The sequence below is a fragment of the Mesoplodon mirus genome (genome assembly GCF_964341445.2).
Source record: "Mesoplodon mirus genome assembly, chromosome: 2".
NCBI lineage: Eukaryota > Metazoa > Chordata > Mammalia > Artiodactyla > Ziphiidae > Mesoplodon > Mesoplodon mirus.
In genome coordinates, this window is record NC_138977.1 from 188823448 (window position 1) to 188849344 (window position 25897).

Genomic DNA, 25897 nt, shown 5'->3' on the forward strand with positions numbered 1-25897 from the left:
CTCAACCTGCAGTCTACAACTTGAATTTTGTTAGCATGCATTTCAAGAACTTGTGTTTCTTCCATAATTCAACTCAATATGTGTTTACTAGTCAGCAAACATTAATACATCTAAAAAAGGCAGATGCTGACCAAGGAGAGAGCCATTATTTCTCCATTTATTCTTCTATTCATCTATTCATGCACTCATTCCTTTATTCAACAAGCATATTTTCAGTGCTTACTGCATGCCAAGTCCTCTGCTAGACTCTGGGGATTCAAACATGAACAAGACAGATTTCCTGCCTTCATTGAATTTTCAGTCTGGTGTAGCAAACAGACAAGTAACTGGTAATTAATATAGAGGTCCTCAATGCAAGGAACCTGGGAGATCACAGGTGGAGCTCTTTAACCTAATCTTGAGAACAAAGAGAATGTGTCCTGGAAAAAGTTTATTTCTAAATTGTGAACTGTGGGGCAAATAAGAGTCATTCAAGGGGAAGAAAGAATATTCAAGGCAGCGGAAGAACCTGCTCAAAATCCTGGAGGAGAGAAGAGTGAGGAGCTAAAGGGCTGGAAAAGATATGTGTCCTTCTCACCATGTTAAGGAGATTGGAGTTGATCCAAAATGAAATGGAAAACAAGAAGAATTTTTAGGCAGGAAGGTGACATCATAAAATCTGTGCTTTAACATTATCTTTCCCATTGTGATGTTGATAACTGTTTGGAGGGGGCCAAGACTGACATTCACAAAGATGTTTGCTTTACTGCATGCATTTTTTAACAAACCCTGACCTTCCCCACTCTGTCCTTGCTCCATTCCGTTTCCTCTACCAGAGTTGCCTTTGCCAGTCTCTACTACTGAATGAAAGAGTCATCTATAAGACTTCCCATTGAAACCTGCTTTTTCAGCTGTTTTTTGTTTTGCTTTAATGATTGGGAAACTTTATTTTTGGAAATGAGAATTTAAAAAAAAATATTGGAATATAGTTGATTTACAATGTTCTGTTAGATTCTGCTGTACAGCAAAGAGAATCAGTTATACATATACATATATCCACTCTTTTTTAGATTCTTTTCCCATATAGGTCATTACAGAATATTGAGTAGAGACCTGTGCTGTACAGTAGGTCCTTATTAGTTATCTATTTTATATATAGTAGTGTGTACATGTCAATCCCAATCTCCCAATCTATCCCTCCCGAACCTTTCCCCCTGGTAACCATAAGTTTGTTTTCTACATCTGTGACTCTATTTCTGTTTTGTAAATAAGTTCATCTGTACCATTTTTTTAGATTCCACATATAAGTGATATCATATGATACTTGTCTTTCTCTCTCTGATTTACTTTATTCAGTATGACAATCTCTAGGTCCATCCATATATCCCTTTTATTTTGGTATTTCTGTCTTATTTCTTCTTTGAGACAGTAATCTGGAGGATAGGTATCTTGTTTTTATTCATCTTGTGCATTTCTATAGCACCTTGTGCACACTCAATAAGTGTTAGTTAAAAGAAGGGAGGTATAATAGAGTGATTTCTAGAAGTGTATTATAGGATCTTTGTGAGAAGACATATTTACGTTTTCATATAGCCCTTTAATAACCTGTTAGGTATTTGGAAAGCACACACAAATACTTATTTTTATTTAAGGTATTATTTTTCATGGTTATACAATCATCAGGAAATAAGCAATCATTTATGACAATATTTATTTGTTTACTGTGGTATGATACTTTTAATTAGTGATTTTTTCAAATAAAATAGATACAGTAACAAGATCAACAATGACAAAACCTCATGGGTCTCTGTCTCTGACTTGTTCTCTTTCTTTCTCTCCCTCTCCCTCTATCTGGTAAATTACTTTAAAAAATGTTTCTATCTGAAACATGCCTTTTGATCATCATTCATTTCATGCTATTCTAGGTACTGACACATGACTTCCATCAGTCCTGCATTTCTTTATTTTGGCAGTGGCAGTGATATAACCATTCTTCTTCTTAATTTGTTATAGGCCAAAGATGTTGACCTCGGAGCTAATGTATCTTATCGGATAAGAAGTCCGGAAGTGAAGCACTTTTTTGCACTACATCCATTTACAGGAGAACTCTCCCTTTTAAGGAGTTTGGACTATGAGGCATTTCCAGACCAGGAAGCAAGTATCACTTTTCTAGTGGAGGCCTTTGATATTTATGGAACAATGCCACCTGGTATTGCTACTGTCACAGTGATAGTAAAGGTAAGGAATATAGATGACTTCTGGTTGCCTACTTTGTACTCTCTACATGTAGTTTCTGTTTTTGTTTTTTTTTTAAATCCACACTATAGTATAATATTGGGGGGCAGGATTCATAATTATATGTGGTACCAGAGCCAGAACATAAAATTTTGAATGTACAGTATTTACAAAGACTTGAGAAATAACTATATTATTTAACTTATAAAAAATAAGTTTGAAAGAATCACTAAATAAGAGTTCAAACACTGTGTCTCCCTGGGTCCCCATTAGCTCTGTGACTTCAATGAAGTCATAATTTCTCTAGACTACACTTTAGTCCAAATTCCACAGCACCGGGGGTAATAACTTCATCCAAATCCTTCAACTTAAAAAAATTAAAATTAAAAAACATAAAAGGATTCTGAAAGTTTAAGAGTTCTAAGCCCCCAAGAACTAGTTAGTTTAGTTTAGTTTGGAACCCAAGATTCTGGAATGAAACAAGCTTTGGAATCAGACGGAATGTGGGTTAATTTCTTGCTCAACCATTTTCAAGTTCTATGACCTTGGGGACTCTCTCAACCTCTCTAGATTTGCCTTCTAGCTTAATAAAATATCCTGCACCAATTGATTGCCTAGAAAAGCATGTCATCTTCCACCTTTAGGGTTTCTTGTGATTGTTAAGCTGTGTATTTAAAAGAAGACATGAGGAAAGATTCATCAGTTCTCACACGTTAGTGTATATAAAGGTCATCTGAGCTGCATACCAAACATTCAGATCCCTCTGCTCCTTCCCGAAGGGACACCTTTCCCACAGGAGCATCTGAGACATCAGTATATTAGAAAAGTACACAGATGATTCTCACACAGGTTGTGTGAGTATCAGATGTTGAAAAATATACTTCAATTACAAATACACACATACAAATGATCCTTGAGCTGCTTTATTAAAGGTGTTTAGTACTAAAAAAATGACTTTAACTGACCTTTATTTCTTTGGTGACATAAAATAAAAGTGCTTTCATAAACATGTTTTGTATGATTTTTGGTCAGGGGAAGAAAGTACAAATTTTAAACTACCCTCTTAACATGTTTTCTCTGGTACCCGACTGGAGTTTGAATGGTTAAAAAGACAGAGCTAGTCAGAAAGAAACAGATTCACACAGAGTGAGAGCAAAAAAGTGAGAGAGGAGAGAAGGAAAAGGAAAAAGGGAGAGTGACAAGGATACAGAAGGTCTATATGATAAATGAAGACTTTACAAGGAAGCTTATAGAAAGTTTCAGTAAGTCCATGAATGAAATACATGAATAAGATTAATTGGGTAAGCAATTTAAGTTCACTTTAATATAGATATTTTAATTCATATTATATTCACAAATATATATGTTCACAAAAAATATATGATTTATGATTATGACTCAGATTTTGCCAGGTAACCACTGAGACCAAGTTTCCATGTTAAAAAAAATAAAATCTATGAAATTAGACAGAAGAAAACATGGAAGTATGTGTAAATTTTGAATTAATATTTAGTTATAGATGGTAGAATTGCAATACAAATTTGGCAACCACACATTGGTCTGCTATACAGCGGGACTATTTGTACTTCTTGCAGTCACCTTACATCACTAGAAATGTATCCTAACTGAATGGGATCAAGTTATTTGACTCACCAGTTCTGTTAGGTTGTCTGATCCTGGAGATCATTCAGGAAACCATAGGAACCTATGTTCATTTAAAGTTTGCTGCTTGAGATGCGTAGAATTACAATCTGTAATGTGTTTGAGGTAAATTGTTTAGCAGAATTCACCTATGATAAATTACTCAGGATTTTATACCATCTGGTTCTAGTTGGCTACCTAAAGCATATGGAAAGTTCTGGGAATGACTTCAGTTCTTGAAAGCAGCTTTCCATAGAGGGCTGTATGTACACAGGTTATAAGGCACAGAAGGTCATAGGCAGCTTTTGTACAGTGTTCATTCTTAAAGGGCACTGCCAGGTATAAATGATGGGACAAAAAATCATCACTTTTGTTGCATTTTTGTTTGATTGTTTAACTGATAAATAAGTAAGGTATGTAATTGGTTTTCTTAGACAATAAAATATTGATATGAAAACATAGAAGACTGTTAAAGATTTCACCAATATACGATTAGCATAACTATACTTATCATATAGGTAAATGCTCTAATGCTCTTGGCTGTAAGATCTTTGAGTGTGGATTTTCTTGTGTGTTTTGCTGTTGTTGTTAAGATAATCCTGCAGTCAGGGTGGGATGTGGGGATTATTCCGTTGCCTTTACTTTACACTTGAATTAGGCTTATCTGCTGGTACACACATGATGTCTCTTCTTCCCTGGAGTCCTGCTGTCTTCTCTAAACTATTGGGTTGGCCAAAAAGTTCCTTCAGTTTTTAAGGAAAAATAAAAGACACATTTTTCATTTTCACCAAGAACTTTATTGAACAATGTGTTCACCGTTTTACTCCACTACCTTCTGCCATTTTTCAGGCAACTTCGTAATTCCATCTTCACAAAACATTTTATCTTTATGAGCAAAGAACTGTTTCAGGTGCCTTTTACAGTCTTCCAGGGAATTGAAATTTTTTCCATTAAGAGAATTTTGTAAATACCAAAATAAATGGAAATCTGAAGGTGCAACGTCTGGTGAATAGGACGGATGAATCAGAACTTCCCAGCCAAGCTGTAACAGTTTTTGCCTGGTCATCAAAGAAACATGTGGTCTTGCATTACCTCATGGTAACAAGTGTTGCTTTCAATTGGTCTCACTGGGAGCAGCACTTGTTGGAATTAATTGTTTGGTTTTCCAGAAGGAGCTCATAATAGAGGACTCCCTTCCAATCCCACCATATACACAACCTCACCTTCTTTGGATGAAAATGAGCCTTGGGTGTGGTTGGTGGTGGTTCATGTCGCTTGCCCCATGATCTCTTCCATTCCACATTATTGTACAGTAACGACTTTTCATGGCCCATCACAATTTGTTTTAAAAACAGAACATATTTTTGTTACGTTTAAGGAAGAGAATCCCATGCGGAAATAGGGTCAAGAAGGTTTTTTCTCTTAACTTATGTGGAACCCAAACATCAAAGTGATCAACATAACCAAGCTGGTGTAAATGAGTTTCCAGCACTTGATTTGGATATTTTGAGTATGTCGGCTGTCCTCCTGAATGGTATAACGTTGATTGTTTTCAATTAATGTCTCAATTTGATTGCTATCCACTTCAACTGGTCTACCTGACTGTGGAGCATTGTCCAGTGAGAAATCTCCAGCACGAAACTTCACAAACCACTTTTGACATGTTTGATCAGTCACAGAACCTTCTCCATACACTGCACAAATCTTTTTTTGTGTGTGTGTTTCAGTTGAATTTTTACCTTTCTTGAAATAATAAAGCATAACATGCCAAAAATGTTGCTTTTTTCTTCCATCTTCAATATTACAATGGCTACACAAAAATTCACCAATTTTGATGTGTGTTTTTTTAAACGCACGCTGATATGGCAGCTGTCACAATACATTCTAAAAAAATTTTTCGAGTAAAGTTAGCTACTAGAGCTAACTTATGGAAAAAACTGAACGAACTTTTTGGCCAACCTCAATACATTGGAAAGGGGAACACAAGTCCTTTCCATTCTCAGATGCCCTAAAGCTATCTGGAGTGTTTTATTAGGGTCTGGATTCCTTCTTTCTCTGGGGTCCACAATGATTCTGTATCTACTCCTTCCATTTTGTGTTTCTCTATCTTAAGAATTTTATCTGTTTCAGGGAGTTGTAAAAATGTGTCATTTCAGAGACTTAAAATTTTATTCAGCATTAAGTTCTCTTTGGAAATAGCAATGTGATCTATCAAAATCTTTTCTTGGGTAAGCTGCTTTTCTATTTGTGTCTCTCTTTCCCGAGACAATGATTTTCAGTGCTCTAGTAGTCTAGGGAAGGATCAAGGAACAATACAAAATCATCGAGGGCCTGAGGGGCTTCAGTGCATATTTAGAAATATTATTTTGCCACACTATTATGATATGACATTTAGAAATTTAGAAATCTGCTTACAGAAATTTTAGGAACATGATAATATTGGTGGTTATGAAAATGCCATGATAGGTAAAGACATGAAAAAGACTAAAAGATGAGACTGACCTAAATGAACTAAATGAGCAAAATGGCTTCTGGACCATCTACCTGGTTTTGCCTACCCATATGCTTTGATGGTGTTGAACACTAAAAACATTTTAAATAGAAAATATGGTCCATCTATTGGCTGTTCTGGACAATAAGGGAAGAAAAGATTGGCTACTAAGGACCTTCACCCTATAATTCCCAGATTCAAAGATGGATGCTCAAGTGGTATGTAGCCTTCTCTCTCAGGATAGATGTGGTTGATAATGGAGAGTTATAATCCCTCATAGACTCTAGCTTGGCTACTCTAATTTCAGTTTAGACTTATTTGCTTGGATTTTTTTTTTTTTTTTTTTTTGCTGGAAGAAGTCATTGGTGTCAAACTGAGTCCCAAACTATCATCTGAACAAGCAGGATGTGCACTAAATAAGCCTCATTCTCTATCTGGGACTTAAGTCTCTTAAAATGCCTTCTACATTCCCTAACCACCCCTTTATTTTAATACAGGGGATTCACTCAAGGATTCTACATCAGCTTGTGCTAAATGTTGCTCATTGATGGGCTCCTTCTTTCTTTAGAAATAAGAGTGTTGATCTAATTTTTATTGTCTCAGTTGCTCTGTCTTATTTAGAGAAGTCAAACTATTTCATTGGTCAAGGGTTCCTGACCTATACAAAGTTATTTCTGGATTATTGTACATTTAAAACAAAACTTTATATTTAATTCTAGACATTTTTCAGTGCCACCTTGTTTTCTTTTTCAAGGTTATTTAAGCATAATAAAATTTGGTGAACATTTCTCCAAATGCAGACTGACACTTGCTTTCCTTTCTCCTGATCACTCAGGGTAAGATTATCACAAAGAGAATTTTAAAACTGTATTGTATACTATTGGGGCCCATAAAAATATCATATATTTTTGTTTTGAAGAGAAGAGTAGAATACAATTCTCATTTCTCTACAAATGTAAATCTTTCCCAAGCTTGCAAATTTTCTGCTGTTGGTCTGTTTACTTGCAGTACTGACAAGCTGTTTTACTGATAACATAAATGCATAGGATTTGCCAAGAGATATTTCTGCCCGAAACAGTCACCAAGGGGAAAACATCTTGACGATCTCTCTTTGAAAATGAGCAGAAACATAATTTCTTTTGTAAAGAAGGAAAAAAAGAAAGATCAAATACTTCCTATCTAGTCCATCAAACTTATTTAAAATTGAAGTGATAATGGGGAAATTGAAGTATTTGAAATAATTGAAATAATATTTATTTCAAAGGAAAGGTATTTTCACAGTAGAAGGAAAATGGAATTTTATCACAGACACCTGCAAAGAGCTTTCTTAGTGTCAAATTTCAAGGATCCAAAACAAAACTAATCATGATCGTACAAGTAATACATATTTTTCTTGCAAAGGTTTTGCAGAACATTTATAAGACAAGGCCTTTTTCATTGTATATTTATTGAATATCTATAAGAATTGAATCTGTGATAATAGTAAATTACATCATATGGGTAAACCTCTGGAAAATGAAATAAAATTCTAAATAGTTTTACACATAAAATCCAGAGAAAAATCTGCCCTTACAACTGAGTTATAATAATATAATATAGAAAATACACGGAAAGAGAAGATCTGTTTTCTTTAGTAAGCCAAAAGCTGAATAGAAGCCAGAAAGTTTGAAATATTTAAATGTGTATATAATTCTGGGTAGCATTAAAAGGAATGTAAAGAGCTTGTCCAAGATAAACAGATGACTTAAGTCATTTGTTGATTGTAATTTTAGATAGAATGGCTGCATGCGAGTAGGAGAGAGAGTAAGGGAGATGCTTCTGTGAAGGAAGGAGACTGAATTCACCGCTGGTTGTGTTTACCTGTAAAAGAGGGTGCAGGTATGGGAGTAGGCAGGGATAGATGGAGGGACCAGAAATGAAAGACCATCTAGAAGGTCTGAGGTTATTAGGAAATACAGTGAGTTTTAGAAGATAGAGCTAGCATTTTCATCTTTCAGAGTGGTTTCTTCTTCTGCGAAGGAAAGGAATGTTCCTACCCCCAAAGTATGTAGGAAAGGAGATAGATAGAAACTCAATGCCCAGTACCAAGGTGGCATTTGCCAAACTATGGACACCTGACAGGCAGTGATTTGCCGCTGACGTTCTGTGGTGACAGTATTAGTAGAGTCCTTATTTTGATTTGGTCAAAGGAGCTGTGGTTTGAGAGACAAGGAGGTAATCCAGGATTCAAACAAATCAGAAACTCTGGACATTTCAATATTTATAGCATCTTTCCTTCACTTGCTCTGGAGGGAGGAGACTGAGTAAAAGATATCTTCAATATGCCACACAGTAAATCCTTGCTGTTTATCTACTTTATATATAACGGTGTGTATCTGTTAATCCCATACTTCTAATTTAACCCTCCTCCCTCCTCCCGATTGATCATTATTTTTTATGACTTGCTGCTTTTCACCTTGAGGTTGGTTCACCTGGAGAAAATACCCATTTAGGACTATGGCCCTCAAATATTACCCTCTGTTCTATTCTGTGCTATCAGATTCTTAAAGAGTATATTCTTTCTAATATATTCACCTCCGTGTTTAAAGAATATGAATACATCAAGGAGGGTGTGTCATAGGGCTGATTCAGATGGTTTCTTAAAGTATCTGCCTATTCTGCTATTCTACAGCTTTACAACAAAGATGTAACATATTTTCACTAAAGAACGAAACCAGAGGAAACAAATAAAAATGTACAAGCCCAGAGATAACATAATATCTCAAACAGGAATAATTTATATTGCTATGGCTCCCCATATATCACCCACTGATTTCTGGGAGTCCCAAGAAAATGCTTTACTTATAGAGTATACACAATTAAGCAATTTTACACTTAGTGATTATCACATTCTTCCCTGCCTGCCAAGGCAAATGAGACCAGGCTTGCCTTACCACAGCTCTCCCAGTGGGAACAATAGATGCTGATAAGCCTTGTTGATACTAGTTACTGCTAAGCATTGGTACCATTTTCCAATCCCATCATGACTATAGCTGCCATCTCTACCCCAGTGAATTAGCTGCCTCATACTGGGGGGCACTCTTGATATGTTGGTGTCCTCAGTATGTACTCTGAGAACTTGACTTCACCAAAGTTATACAGTATTCCAAACAGTAATAATTTGTGCCTTCAATATATTATTATCGTCAGGGTCTCTCATGATATACTTCATAGAGCACTAGCTCCTCAAGATGATACTGGGTGTCTCATACACAAAGTATTACATAGACAAGTGGATTTGGGAAACACTGGTATATATAAAAATAAACGGATTTCTATGCTGTAGGCCTTTATATAGGAGCCTTAAATATGCTAGTGTATGTTGTGAATCTCAAGAAAATAAAATGCGATTTCCCACAATTGATCATGGAATTTCTTTTTATTTGTAAAGCTTTTGATAGGACTAATTTTCCAAAGAATGCAATTTGGAAAAAACTTTATTAGGTTTTAGTGAAAATAACTATTTGTAGGGTTAAATATTGAATAAGTTGTTTAAAATGTATAAATACGACTGCTGAAAGTCTCTTTTTCCAAAAAAAAAGCTTCATAAATAATTATAAAAATTATCTTCAGGGAAATAGATTAGAATTATGCAGTGTTTAGAAGCTTGCAAGGTTGCCAAGATAAAATTATAGTAACTACTTAGAAGAATTCTTAAAAATGTAAAATATTTTTGGAAAGAGGTATTTAAAATTTTGTGTGTGGAATTTTAATGAAAATCCTACTCAAGCCATTTCATATATAATCTTCTGATGACTTTGCCAGTTCCCTTTCTCCTCACCTCCAAGTAGCAGAATGATGCCTTTAGGATCCGCATACCAGAATTAAATCTTAGCTCTACCCTTTATTAGCTGGATAATCATGAGCAACTTAATTTCTCTAAGCTTCAGTTTTCTTATTCTAAAAATAGGAACAATAAAAATAATAGCTAACATCTATTTTAGGCAAATTAATTGAGATGATAAATTTAACACACCTAGCATAATGTCTGATATACAGTAAAAATAAACCATATACACACACATATACATATATATAATTATGATACACTTTTGAGAAAGTCTGAAATAGGGTGATGTTATTTGAATTGATGCTCAAATATTCAATCTTAGAATGTGCACATATTCTCCCAATTAACCACAGTGTCATGGCTTGGAAAAAAAATCCAAAAACCTATCAACTGCCTTTCCCCTATATTACCATTCAGAGAAACTAGATGGGAATGGAATTTTGTATTAAATTAGTGGGTTTGTCAACATTACACAGTGTTAACCTGTTCTAATTTAACCATCAATCTTGAAGGACTGTTTTACCTGCCAGAGTGCATGAGTAATGAGGCAGTTGCTCAGGTAACAGAGAAGCATCCTATGTGAAATTTAGTTAAACTCCTTATTATATATTCCGATCACATCCTTATACTTCCTCTTTCATAACATCCATCACACTTGCTAATATTTATTTATTTTTTGCTTTCCACACTAAACTGTAAGCTCAGTACCAGCAGGCACTGTATCTTTCTTGGTGGTAACCATATCCCCAGCACCTAAAGTACTACCTAATGCACTGGGGGAGCTCCATCAATATTTGTGATACTGAGAGCTATAGTGTACATTTTGCTACTTGTGGCAAAGCGTAACATTGATTACCTTACATTAGGGATAATACTATCCCCCAAGAATCCAGAAAAGTTTCAAACTCAGAAATAAAACCAAAACAAAACAAAAAACAAATTTAGGCAGCTAAGAAAGAATCTTCGCAGTACAGGTTTTGATCCAAAAACAAACAAAAAAAAAACATTGAGGTAAGTTTGTGACTTGTGTTTAAGAGAGCCCCATGCAAAACAGAAAAGGAAAGATTTGTTTGGTTGGTTGGAGATAGGGCCTTTATGACCCTATGTGGCAGAATCACAAGAGAAGGTAGAGAAGTCAGAAAAGACAGAAAGGCAAGTGAAGAAAGCAAGATGGAAGAAACAGCAGAAGGTAGATAATATAAAAAAGAACAACTGAAACAGCAAATAGAGGGTGTCTGGTAGTGCAGAACAGAACTGGTAACAGGAAGAGGAAAAAATCAACTGTGTCGTCTGCCAAGGAAGAGGAGACATCAGCTCCATAAGCCTTAAAGGATTTCAGAGGGCAGGGCAGCCAACGGTTCTATGTGGCTAGTGATAACGCTAGACGGTACTGTAGGAGCCATTCCGCCCACTGTCGCACACCATCTGGTCTCCTCACGGATCATGCACGAGAGCTTAAGATGAGGGCTGACATTCTCTATATTTTCATCATTTAAAGAAAGATGATCGGAATATAACCAGTTAGTACTCTTCTGTCAGGAAAAAAGCCTCTTATCCAGAACAGCTTTCAACCTATGATTCCAGAAATTAAAAATTCTGTCATTTATTTCTCATCACTTTCAATAGAGAACGTGCCATTAATTTGTAAATTCACCAGCAAGTTCCTATCTTCCTGGTATGCTCATTAAAAAGGGTTCCTTAAATCTACTCTGTGGTCTGTCAAAGCAAAAATGGTTTCTGTGATTATTTTAGACTTGAGTTTAGAAAGTAAATAAATGAAACTCATATTTTCTTCCTCTTAGGTAACTATCTTCAGGTGCAGTTTTCGTTGCTTGATACATGGAAACTAATTATGCTTACTTGTACAACAATCTTTTTTCTAAGAAGATCAAGGTTTAGTTCCAGTTGAGAACCATGGTAATATTCAGAATACTCTTTAGAAACATGAAAAGTAATTTTTGTTCAGATCAACAAAAAGTATAGCCACAGAAAGGAAACTTAATGATAAAATTGTTAACAGAATAGAAAATGAAATTTTCTTTCTGTCAATACTGCCCTCTAGTGGAACAATTGGCAACAGAATAGGGCCTGCGTTTGGAGAGTGGAGTTTATCCTTAATTTGCTGCGTAGTAGAGCATTTGTACAGAAGCAGATTTATGTACATTTTTCTTCAGACATCCCTGGAGCATAAATATAATGAAGTATTAATTATGCTCTTTGGCATTGCATTTCAGTAAATTCCCTAATCTGAATTAATGCATCATGCAAGAACTGTGTGCAACTGGCTACACAGCTTACCCACAGTGAAAGATTGTAACCTCAAAATATGTACAATGTACCAGAAAAAGAAACACAGCTACAATAACTGTATTGATTTATTCTTTATGTTGTCAGTGGCAAGCAGACCAAAGGGGGATACCAGTATTTTAATGGTGTTCAATTATTCACCACTTTAGGTTTCTGTATAATCAGTTTGTGAGGCCAGATTATAAAAATGTCCACTGTGCGTTCAGTTAGAAGGTGATTGGTGACTACTTTCCCGGCCCAAAAATAAAAAGGTTACTGTACTCAACACTGTCAGCGGCTGTATTGACATAACTGGGAAATCACATATTATTTTTTTCCCTGAAGAATTAAGATTACATTAAGATTTTTAATGTCCCCTGGGGGTGTGGGAGAAGAAAATTCATAGGAATATATTGAGTTTATGTGATTTGGGAAACTCATGTAGAGAAAAATCACAGTTGGACTCCTTTTCTAACCTTCAGAAGTTACAATTTAGGAGTGCACGAGGAGTGCTACCCCTTTGGTTACAAGACTCACTTGTTAAAATAATTGGCACTCTTGAAAGCAGGAGGAAGTGTGCATGCAAATGTTTTATATATTCACCCCCTGCCTGGAACCTCAAGATCAATACCCTCCACTCTCCTCATTATAGAGAACCAGTGCTTCCTAGGTTTATTTACTTGTTCAGATTCTAAAGCTCATCATTTATAAAGGAAGTCTTTTTCATGTGGAGGCTGTGACTACTACATGTCAAAACAGAGAAAATGATGTTTTTTATTTTTCAGTTTTGCTTACAGTTCAAGATCTCCAATTTTTACTAGAATCTACAGGGTTTTTCAGATTCACGACTCAGAAGTCAGCTCTATTGTGAACATAAAAGCAATCTCGATTTGATTGTAATAGTTAATTATCCTGACCTCTTTGCAAAAAAAGGTGTTTATAATCAGTTAATTTGTGTGTTTCCAATTTACATTGTGCACAAAAAAATGTTGTATTAGAGCAAATATCAAAGACTGTGTAGAATAATTTTCTTCTTTTGTTTTTAACATCAAGTGAGAAAAAGATGACCGGGAGAATAAGATAACTAACAAATTTAGTTTGGGGCTCAAATATTTTTGACCAAAAGTGCCCAAAAAAATGCAGGGTGCAATGATTATTTTTTAAAAAAGTAAATTTAAGAAAGATAAATCAGCCAGGTTAATAAACATTATTTTTGAGAAAAAAAAATGATTTGAAATTCTCCATCAAAGATAAAATGTTTGAGAAAAACATGGTCTTGCTCTCAGGAGACCAGACTAATTAGTGGTTTTGCCAAATAAGTAGATTACTTTAGGCGACGTTGCTAAGCTATCTGCAGAATCAGTAACTTTACCTGTCAAATGGCAGTTAAGTGACAAATTAAGGAACATCTTTTCTTGAGCCACCACAGTGTCCCCAGAGCCCAGCATTGGGTCATAAAAATGGGAGGAACCTGATAAATATCATTTAATGAATAAACATAATAGCAATGCATTTATATCATTAAATTGTGAAAATTTAAAGGATGCATATAAATCACTTTGAAAAATCTTTATAAATTAAAATTGTTTTCTGACTGAGAACATCTAATCTTATGTGTCATTATTGTAGTGTGGTACAGGGAAAACATCCTTTAATCATTTTATGTTTGTAAAAATGTAAGATGGCATAAAAGGATATTTCACAATTTGCATTTGAAATGTTCTAATCATACTATTATGCTAAGTATATATATAAAGAATTTGCAATTGCAACAGAAACACTAAAGAGCTTTCTTTAAAAGCAACAACAACAAAACAAACAAAAATACTGTCTTCTACACCTGTCTCATAGAAGGTCACCTTTTATGAATGTTTTCCTACTTTTCAAAGTTCAAAACCACATCATACCATTAGAAGTACCTTTAGGGAAAACTTCACACATCACTCCAAATATCTGAAAGATGTATTTGGAGGAGCACAGGGTGTGTGACAGACTCTTTACTTGAGTAGAATGGCCTTTGATAGAATGGGGTAGGTATCACACACATTAATATTGTATAGGAACTCTGGCAATTTCCTCTGGGGTGCCATTCTGAAGTGAGTGTAATGGAATTGAGAGGATGGAAGGCTGACAGTGGCAAACGGGTTGTGTGATATGAAGAGATGGAGCCAGTCTAGTCACTGTGTACCTCACCTGGTTTCAACAGAAACACTAAATTCTTAATTGTGTTTTACAGGATATGAATGATTATCCTCCAGTATTTAGTAAACGGATCTACAAAGGGATGGTGGCTCCAGATGCCGTCAAGGGTACACCTATCACAACCGTTTATGCTGAAGATGCAGACCCTCCTGTAAGTAGAAGACATTGATTAACACCCTCAACTAAAGTGAGAAAAATCTTTAACACTTATAAATGACCCAGTTCCCAAGACAATGTGGTGAGTCTGTGTGAGTTCCACTCTATTCACTGACATACATTTGATGTACTCTTGCCTGTTGCATCCACAGGTACAAACCATATTTCAAGTGATTATTACTGAACTTAGACAATTAGGGATATGGTTTTTGTTTTACTGGGATTCAACATTACTATTTATTAATTTATCTAGTACTAATGATAAATATGTATAGAAAGAATTGTCTACATTTGTAATCAGTATCATTCAGGTTCTTTATTTAGAATATTATAAGCTGAATTTAGCCTGGATAAGTTTTTTCCTTAGGTATTTACATTTTATTCATATTTTGTTAGCAAACACTAAATCAATATATGACATAATATTATATTGAATGTGTTACTTTGGTAAACTAAAGTTATATTGCTTTTAGAAAATAATTAATAGATTCTTTTATTATCCAGAATTTCAGGGCATCTTTTGAGATACCCTACATTGTCTTTCAAGATATAGGGTTCCTAATTAAAATATTATTATTAGCAGAAGTGAGGTAAATTTTCCTTAATATTGTTTCTTAATGTATTAAAAATAGCATATAAAACTAATAGTACCAGTATAAAGATGCTTTCTGGGGCTTCCCTGGTGGCACAGTGGTTGAGAGTCCGCCTGCCGATGCAGGGGACACGGGTTCGTGCCCCGGTCCGGGAAGATCCCACATGCCGCGGAGCGGCTGGGCCCATGAGCCATGGCCGCTGAGCCTGCGTGTCCGGAGCCTGTGCTCCGCAATGGGAGAGGCCACAGCAGTGTGAGGCCCGCGTACCGCAAAAAAAAAAAAAAAAAAAGATGCTTTCCGTAAAGAACTTGAGGGTGTTATAGGTATTTACTATTTATTCCCATAATAGCTGAAAGATGAAGATTTGAAGTTTTTACCTTGGGTGAGCTTGAAGTACAAGTCAGTGGCTGATATATTCTAGAAAAATGTTAAAAGTGTTAAATAAACCATTTTAGAAAAGTAAGAAAATAGAAGAAGACCTCAATTTTATAAGTGATTTAAAAGTTCAGTTTTGTGTTGCTAATATAAACAGTATTTATGTGATGCTACTTATTTAATAAAATGTGAATGGCAATCATAACATTTTTCAGCTTCAGTTGTGACAAGCCATATGAAGTCTTTTGTGACTATGACGTCTTGAAAAATAATAACGTTAACATGAAAGCAATGACCTTTCACTCAGAAGTTCCTTTTCTCAAGTGTGTTAAAATGTCTTTGAAACTGATTTATTGAATCTTGGGAAATACGACAGGCAAAATTTCATAGCCTTTGACATACCAATAGAGATGGTGGATGTGAAATTGGTGTTTTGTCTGCTTTTTAAGTAAACTGTCAGAGGTACAAAATACTTTGAAATTAGGACTACAATTCAATTCTATTCAAGATGTGTTTTGAGTACCAACTCCATAGTAATCACTGTGCTAACAAGGTTTTGCTCTCCAGAAACTGACAATCTCATAGGAAAAGCAGAACTGCACATAGAAGCTAAAACGCACTGTATTGAATGAGTGTACATGTAGGGGAGGAAGTCTTTTCCTTTCTTCCTCTCTAGGCTCTCTGGCTGGTCTAATAATTAAATTGACATAAGACAGATTAACAGGAGAAAAACAAATTTAAATTTGTACCAGAGCTCAAAAAAATATGATGCTCAAATAAGTGACTGAAGTAGGCAGCTTTTATACCTTTTAGACCAAGAAACAATACATTTGGGAAGAACCGACAAGATGAAGGGGTTTGGGCTTGGGGTAGTATTTTAGTAAAGAAGTAACAAGGTTTGCTTACACGGCCTTCTTGTCTTTGAATTCCCTATCTCTGGTAGTAAGGATTCCTCTCTTTCTCCTGGTGCAGGCAGGATACCTTTCACATGGGAGATTTATTTCCTGCTTTCAGGGGGACAAAGAGGAATCAGAGTGTCCATCTTATACTGACTGTTTCTTAAGTAACTTTAATTCAAAATAATCAATATGCCCAAGTGGCATATTTTGGGTAGACTGCCGTGAACCCTGTCATAAGCCAACACAGCATCTTAAAATACTAATATTTCTAAGAAATTTTCATTAGCACAGTATTTAAGATAGTGTTAAGCTTAATGACATTAATGATGAGAGACTAAAAGTAGCCCTGCTGTTTACCTATGTGGGATAGACCTCAAAGCCTTAGGATGGATGGCAAAATCCTCACTTCACATGTGACACCGTGACCTTAGTACCTGGTTTGACATTCAGTCAACTGCACTGATGTGAAAGAAGCTGTCTTGGTCTGTTGTCTGTTTTCTAAATAAGTTATATTACTTTTCTACAGTACTTACCTAGAGAGAAGGCCTCCTTTTTACTCCCTAAGCCCATTTATGGAAACTTAGCAGGCTCAAATGCCATATTTCTTTGGAAGAAGCTCTTAGGTTTGCATTCCTAATAGTATTTTTTTTGAACACTTAATGTCTAATGCTGGCTTTTCAGTATATGAAAGGTGGATGCCAGCCATTCAACTGGAATACTGAGGATGCTTATTTCAGCTAACAAATATAAATTTTATCAGACTCAGTTTTGATCCTTGAAACACTAGCAATCGTTTGGCATAACTAGTATTCAGCATTGAGTTTTCCATCATTGCTGCAAATTGTGTCCCTTAAATTAGCATAGTTACAATCTGGGTGCACCTACACCAATCTGAAATAAAAGCTCAATTCCATGAATTTTTTTAAAAAATAAAAATAATACAGCTTTCAAAATGTTATGACTGAGTTCACTTTTATTATTTTATATAAGTACCACAAATCAAAATAAGTATTTTTTGGATGAGCTTGCCAAGTGTTTTCTATTCTGTTACTATTGTAAATATTTATTAATTAGAAGAAGATAGTTTCAATTTCATATCCTTCAGGGCTCTTATGTCAGTTCCACTACTTAGGGCTGTGAGTATCTATGGGTAACATTGTGTTTATTTAATGGTCTCTCTTCCAAACTAGAAGGTAATTTCCTTGAGGGCAAGAATCCAAACTTATTCCAGTTTGTTTTCCCACATCTAATTATGTTTGGAACTTAGTAGCAAATGCTTGTTGAATAACTGAATAAATGAATAAATAAGCAGTTATTTCTATGCTCTTTAGAATTGTCAAAATGTGCCAGATCTTCAGAAATTTAGTTATTTGTGACCCTGGGCAAGTTTCTTATTGTCTCCAAGCCTAAGTATGGCCATTTGAGGGCTGTAAGAATTAACTGGAATGATATATATATAATGCTTAGTGCTGCTTCTGCTCCCTCATATAAATAGGTATTGTTACAATTCTGCAATAATAATGTGCATCTCTAGAGGTTGGCCACATCTTTTTCAAGGCATCATGTTTCTTGTGAATGAAATGAGAACCACCCATTTTAAACTAGAAAATTGGAACCACAAAATGTCAGATGGAGAAATGAGTAAGGTCTTAAAGCCAGAGAGAACATTCTTGCCAAACATAAATTAAGAATTATAAAATACATGTTGTGTAAACCTAAAGTGATCTAGAGGGAGAAAAACATCTTCCAGGGATTTTTTTCCCCCTGAATTAAAGCTGTTAGGACTTTCATTTTCTGCCTTGCTTTTCTGACACCATTGACATTATGTAGTTCACCGGAGACGTGTATAGTGAATGACTGATCATTTTGGATATTAAAAATTGCTAACCTTTTCTTTCTGCTCACTAGAGGCCTCTCACTCCAAACTTTCATAAAACAAAACTGCAAGTGTAATTTTCCATTTGCATATTTTTATTCTTTCTGAAGCTGTGGCCAAACCCCATCGTACAAGAGGTCTCTTTGTGGGCAGGGTAAATGCCTCACAGAATAGTGTCCTTCGTGAGCATGTAGACATGGAAAAATTTGAATAAATAAATGAAGCTTACATTTTGCTAATTTCCAAGAAGTTATGAGGAACCCATGGAGGAATACCTTCTCATTTTGTGTCATTCTTTCCATTTAATGCATTTGAGGAATTTATAAGATTCTGTTTAAAGTAAGTCAGCAGTTGGAGCATGTTTAATATTAACAATTTTGACAAACTTTCTTACTTGCATATATTCATGTGAGAAATATTTATATATTGAAGACTTCTTTTTTAAGTTTCAATATCAATTTATGAAGTGAATGTGCTCCATGAAAAAATCTTGTAAGTTCTCAATAGTAACTGGCTTTAAATATCAATGAGTATTCTCACTACACTTTTTTTTTCAGAAAGTATTTTTATAAAGGCATAATAATTGCAGCTGTGAGGTAATTTTTTTCCCCTCTGCTGAGATTTTGAGAGCTATACTATCCTTTCAGAGTTCAGACAAGCTACCTGAGGAATTATTTTTAAAGTGATTTCACAGGTGGCTTTAACATCCTTTTTCTGTCATTTGAGGACACTTTTGTTGATCTCTAGAGAGTAAAAAAGATGGTCAGTTTTTCTTTTCTATGATGCATGACTTAAAATGTCATGATGTCACCAAATAATGCAAGGTAATGATGGCGATCTTCTCAAAATGCTTAACCCTCTGCTTAGTCATTATGTTGCAATCTATTAGCAGAAGGCATAACAGTAAACTAAAAACAGCAATTGTCTTTATCCGTGATTTGCTGTTTGCTGGCTTCGTGTACAATAGTTAAAACTGTTCAGCCACCCAGTTCTAAAATTAAAAATATTATTGTAAAAAAAAAATTAAGATGTGCTGAATTCTGAAATGGATCCCACTGAAGATCAAATTAGCAACTGGAAGATGCAGCCCAGAGATTGTACAGAACACAGAAGAAAAGATCAAAAAAGAAGGAAAATGGAACACAAATGCTAAGCAGTATGGAAAAGAGATCCAGATGTTCTATTATCTCTCTAAATGGCATTCTAGATGAATAGAAAAAGAGAAAATAACAGAAATTTTCTAGACCTGAAAAAAGGCCCAACAAGTAGGGTTAATTTTTCACCTAAACACATCTTAGATACACGTATTTCCAAATAAAAAGAGAAAATCCCCAAATCTTCCAGAGAATAAAAGAGAAAAATCAGATTACTGTCAGATCTCTAATCTGCAATAGTGAGTGCTAAAAGACAGTGAAACAGTCTTTCAGTTTATAGAATAAAATTAAATTTGGTCTACATCCAGCCTAATTTTCATTCAAATGTGAGAGCAAACATAAAGATTATTTTTTCTTTTTCACATTCAAGGATCAAAAGTATGCAATGAAGAAGTAAAGAGTAACCAAAATGCTAAATATATGGATAAATCTAAATGAATATGGACTGTATGAACAATAACAGTAATGTCTTCTGGGTTTGAAAACAGAGAGAGAATTTGAATAGATGACAATTGAAGTATATAAGGAAGAAGTAGTAAAAGTGAAGTTTTAAATGTTCTAAATGTTCTTGAATTGTCTGGGAAAAGGGTAAAAGTAACAATTCACTAATAGTGTGAAAACAAATAGAATAAGGAAAAATAATAAATTCAAACAAAGACATGAAAGGAAAGAAACAGAAACAAAGAACAGGTGGGAGCAAAGGAAAAAGCACGTTGTAGATCGGTAGAACTAAACCCAAACATATCAGTCAGTTAACTGTAAACAGACTAAATTTTATCTTATAGACCAAGGGTAGAAGAAGTTTTATTAAAGTGCCAGGTAAATTGTTTAGGCTTGTGAGCCATACAGTGCCAGTTGCAAGTACTCAACTCTACATTGTATAGTTGAATTGAACAATGTGGGGCTTAGGGGCACCAACCCCAACCCCTGTGCAGTCAAAAATCATGTAACTTTTGACTCCCCCAAACTTAACTACTAATAGCCTGCTGCTGACCAGAAGCCTTACCCATAACGTAAACGGTCGATGAACACGTATTTTGTATGTCATATGTATTATACATGCTATTCTTACAATAAAGTAAACTAGAGAAAAAAAAATCTGTTCAGGGCTAGGAGTGTTATAAGATTGTATTTTTATCTCCAGATAATATGGCTGCTCTGTATCATTTTCCATTGATATATCTGCAGATCTGTTTTTCATTACGCATCACATACTAGTTTGTGTTGTTTTGCTCTATTGATTTAGGTTATTGCTAGCAATGTAGCGTAAACTCTGGTTTTAAAGATCAGTGCCTAATAACCACACTTGCTGACCCTGGAGCATGTTGGGGGGGAATGTATGAAGCTCAGTGGGTTTTTTCCTTCACGTCAAAGCTGTTAGGGAAATAATCTAGAACTATTTTCACGAATCATGTCTGCTTGTGAATATTGAAATGAGGTAGCCCAGCCTGAGTCCCTTTGGTCTCGCATACTTAATTAGAAAAAATTCACACAATGAAACAGTTGGGACTTGATCTTTAGAATGACAGTGGGTTATAATTAGGTTTGAAAGTGTAAATGAATACAAAAGACAAGGTTTTATGAGACAGTTTATACATGATTAATGTCTAGAAATGGCTTATCTAAGTGTTGTAAGAATCTGTGTCATTTTCTTTTGTTTTGTGGCTTATAGATTCTTTTCAAGAACACATATACTGTTAACATTACTTGAGATCAATATTAGATTTAACTGTTTCAGATGCAAATATTTTTCTTCTAATTCAGAAACTGCAATGCCTATCAGGGCTAACAGGGTGTTTTTCTTTTAAGTAGTAATGTCTATAAAATTTAGTTTTTTGTTTTTTGTGGTATGCGGGCCTCTCACTGTTGTGGCCTCTCCCGTTCTGGAGCACAGGCTCCAGACGCGCAGGCTCAGCGGCCATGGCTCACGGGCCCAGCTGCTCCGCGGCATGTGGGATCTTCCCAGCCCGGGGCACGAACCTGTGTCCCCTGCAACGGCAGGCGGACTCTCAACCACTGCGCCACCAGGGAAACCCTAAAGTTTAGGGGTTTTTTTTAACCTTTACAAAAGTGTCATCCAGTGATATGTCTTTTTTTTTTTTTTTTTTTTTTGGTGAGAATAAACCTCATGAGATTAGGATCCCAATACATTGCAATAAGAGAGGTTTCCAAGGGAATTGAGTGAAATATAACAAGCTCCCTCTGGGGCTCACTCATAGGTCTCCCTTATGGCTTAAATAGTGTGATGTATTTTGAATTTCTTGCCAGAGGAAATAGGAAGAGACTCTCTAAAAGAGTATCTTGGCTTCTTATAATCTGGATTCTTGGCTTTAACACCCTCAAAGCCATCCTACTGTTATCTTCAGGTCTTATCATTACCCACGTCACAGTTCTTCCGTATCCTTGAATGCGTGGGCAGTAGACCAGCAGTCAAACATGTGCTTGGTGCAACATAGACACTTCGTAATACTGTTGAATCAATCAGCCAATAAGAAAACATTTATGGTGGACTTAACAATAAGAATATGACACGATAGAGCCATGACAGTGTGTAAGAAAGGTGCAAAGAATAGGCAAGTGAATGTGCCCTGGTGTAGTCTGAGCCTGCTGTGGACAGGAACTCAACTTTTTCAGAGTATAGGAGATTCATTTAAGTGAGGGTAGAAGAAACTAGCAGAGGAAATATATTCAAAAATTACAGAGTCGAAATATTCATCATTTGTTCATAAATTTGGGTAACATGATTTGAACTATGTCTGATTCAATTAATATTAACTACTTAAAAGAACATATTAGGGCTGTCTTAGAGACTCATTTGTAGACAGGAAATGCAGCAGATATGGTTTTACAAACCCATTTTATTATATGGAAGCTTACTAAAGACTTACAAACAGGGCAATGACAAGATCAAAGCTACATATTAGAACATTTATTTCCTGTGATATGTAGTCTGCATTGGATGAGATAATAAATGAAAACCAGAAGATAAGTTAGCAGCTATAGCTTTCATTTAAGTATGAAAAAAAACAAGGTGGACAATGGAAATGGAGAAAACAGAAATACTTAAAAGCCATTGAAATGGAAAAATTAATAGTGACAGAGCAGGATGGTTGAAGACCACAGACAGAATAAAAGCACAATCAAAAGTGAATCAAGAGTTTCTAGCTGGAGTGATAAAGATATTCATGATCTTAGTTGAGAGAAATAAGATAGATAGTAAAGAAAGCTATTTAAGGAGAAAATAATGAGATCAAACTAGGACAAATTAAATTTTAAATGATTTCAAAATATCTAAGTGAAATCATCTACAGAATGATAGAAGTTGTCTGATTTCCTTCCCTGAGCAAGGAGGCTCAGAGGACTAAGTCAGGACATGACTAGTGAAGGAGTAATACTCACCAGATCTACCCAGGAATCATAGTGCCAGAGCTGGCAGGAAACTTATCTCTTTCCCAGAGTTATAGGTTCCTCAAACTAAAGAACACATAGCATCTAGTGCTGACAGGAGGCTGGAGGCAGATGGCAGGATGGTGCCAAGATTCCTTTGCACAGATGAACAATATGAAGACGTCCTGAGGCAGATACTGGGTTGCCACAGCTGCTTTGATCTGATGCCAGGATGGATCCGTAGAAAACATGGGAATAGGAGTACAGGAAAAATTGTGGAAGAGGAGACAACTAAATGCAAGCTGAAGCTATGAGAGTAAATAACATGCTCCAAGAGAGAAAGCATAATCAGATAAAACAAAAACTTGGAAATAAATCCTCAGGTTATGCCCTTTTGAGGATAGGCCAAGAGCTGAAGTGTGGAAGGAGTGAGAGAAAAGGAAGACTAAGAGCAGAGAAGAGCAGTCTGCCAGTGATGTGGTTCAGAAGAAAAGAAGAAATTTTCAATGCAGAGAAAGAAAATAAATGGTAAAGGTTTTTTTTTTTGTTTGTTTTGTTTTCTTTTTTTTTTTTTTTCCACACAGGGCAAGGAAAGTGAAATCAAGCTAAGTGAAGGACCATTGTTCTGTTGATTAGAAACTCATGAGTAACCTTCATGGTAAATTGGCTAGGGATTGGCTGGCCTTGGTTTCGGGCTGAAGGTTGGGTTGGACTCATGTCAATTCCACATGCCTCTTCCTTCAGGAATCCATGACTAAGTAGGTCGGTTTTTCACACAGTGAAGGACAGGAACACAGGAGAACTTTCCTAACCACATGATCACACGTAAAGCTTCTGGTTGTGTATCACAATTCTTCACATCCCACTGACCAAAGCAAGTCTCATGACCAAGAGCAAAGTCAATGGGGCCTGAAGTAGAGGAAAAAGAAGTGGATATTGCTGAACAATGATACCACAACAGTCTAGTTAAAAGACACTCTTTAAATGCATTACAATGGTTTTCTTTGAAGGGAAAAGGAGGTTGAATTGAGGTGTGAGCATGAAAGAAGATAGGGGAATGAGAGGTAAATATGCCTAGCAGATCCACTGATAAAAATGCTCCATAAACTATGGATTATATTTAACTTTAATCTCTGTCCCTGTGATCCAAACAAAGTACATATTCCTCAGTATTTATTGCATGTATGTGCATCCAGTGTTATTTAAGCATACTGCATTAAGTATTGAGGATTAAAATTGTCATGAAGCCTTAGAACTGTAAACTTAAAGACATAGAAATTAATCAAAATCAATCAAATAAATAGAAATGACAAACTGAAAAGCTCTAAGAAATATATCTTTAGGGTGCTGTAAAACCAGAAGAGAGAGAGCCTGATTTTGTCTGGATTGTCAAGGAAGGAACGTTCTGGAGGAAATGACTTAGAGCTGAGGTCTGAAAGATAAGGAGGTGTTTCCAAGGCAAAGTGGCATGGCAGAAAAATTATTCCCTAAAGCGGAAGAAAGAAAAATAGGTTTCAAAAACCAATAGAAAACAATTTTTTCAGGAGGCTAGAGAGGTAAACCTGAGTCAGATCCTGTGGACTCTGAAGGCATGAAAACAGTGCCAAGATTTCTTGTTTCATCATAAGAAAAATGGGAGGGTTTCAAGGCAGAGAAAACAAATAACTAATTACTAACACCAGTTCAGGTTCGTACCTATATTTATGTTCCTTTGGTTTTGTGAGTTGGTTTTTGTGAGGGAAGTTGAATGTGTGCCCACTATTATCTTTATAAATTAAAAAAAACTTATCTATATAAAGAAATTTTATAAGGATTATATTATTTGTTATTTGATGTCATTAGGTATTTAGTTTAAGTTTACCTTTGAAAAACATGTTTCCCAAGAGAGATTGTGGTAAATAATCTTGCAACAAATATTTCTTAGGATCTTTAATGGCTATGCTAATACCATATCTGCAGAAACTGAATTATGCATAGACATTGCATTAAATCAGTGACATCTCCCATAAGGAATTTGCCTATAAGAGTGTTGACACACTATGTTGTCAAAAACATAGTAATCACTTCAGGTGTGAAAAATCAGGGAAGGGGAGAGAAAAAAGAAAAGCACAGGATCTTTTCAGTGATTACATGGAGAGTTTGACCTGTAGTTTCTTTTTTTCTTTTTTTAACATCTTTATTGGAGTATAATCGCTTTACAACGTTGTGTTAGTTTCTGCTGTATAACAAACTGAAACAGTTATATGTATACATATATCCCCATATCTCCTCCCTCTTGCGCCTCCCTCCCACCCTCCCTATCCAACCCCTCTAGATGGTTGTAAAGCACCGAGCTGATCTCCCTGTGCCATGCAGCTGCTTCCCACTAGCTATCTGTTTTACATTTGGTAGTGTATATATGTCCATGCCACTCTCTCACTTTGTCCCAGCTTACCCTTCCCCCTCCCTGTGTCCTCAAGTCCGTTCTCTAAGTCTGGGTCTTTATTCCTGTCCTGCCCCAAGGTTCATCAGAACCATTTTTTTAGATTTCTTTTTTTTATATATGCGTTAACATACAATATTTGTTTTTCTCTTTCTCACTTCACTCTGTATGATAGACTCTAGGTCCATCCACCTCACTACAAATAACTCAATTTTGTTTCCTTTTATGGCTGAGTAATATTCCAATTTATATATGTGTCACATCTTCTTTATCCATTCATCTGTCGATGGGCACTTAGGTTGCTTCCATGTCCTGACTATTGTAAATAGTGCTGAAATGAACATTGTGGTACATGTCTCTCTTTGAATTATG

The 25897-nt window shown here is 35.5% G+C and overlaps 1 protein-coding gene across 6 annotated transcripts in view; it reads left to right on the top strand.

The window, feature by feature from the left end:
• PCDH15 (protocadherin related 15) overlaps positions 1-25897 on the top strand; it is a gene marked incomplete at both ends in the record, with an annotated part of 722972 nt that overhangs the window by 529872 nt on the left and 167203 nt on the right. For all 6 annotated transcript variants that reach the window (XM_082633167.1, XM_082633165.1, XM_082633166.1 and 3 more), the window contains 2 exons: positions 1993-2217; positions 14698-14814. In XM_082633167.1, coding sequence (XP_082489293.1) covers positions 1993-2217; positions 14698-14814 — 342 coding nt within the window. The remainder of the gene's footprint in view (positions 1-1992; positions 2218-14697; positions 14815-25897) is intronic.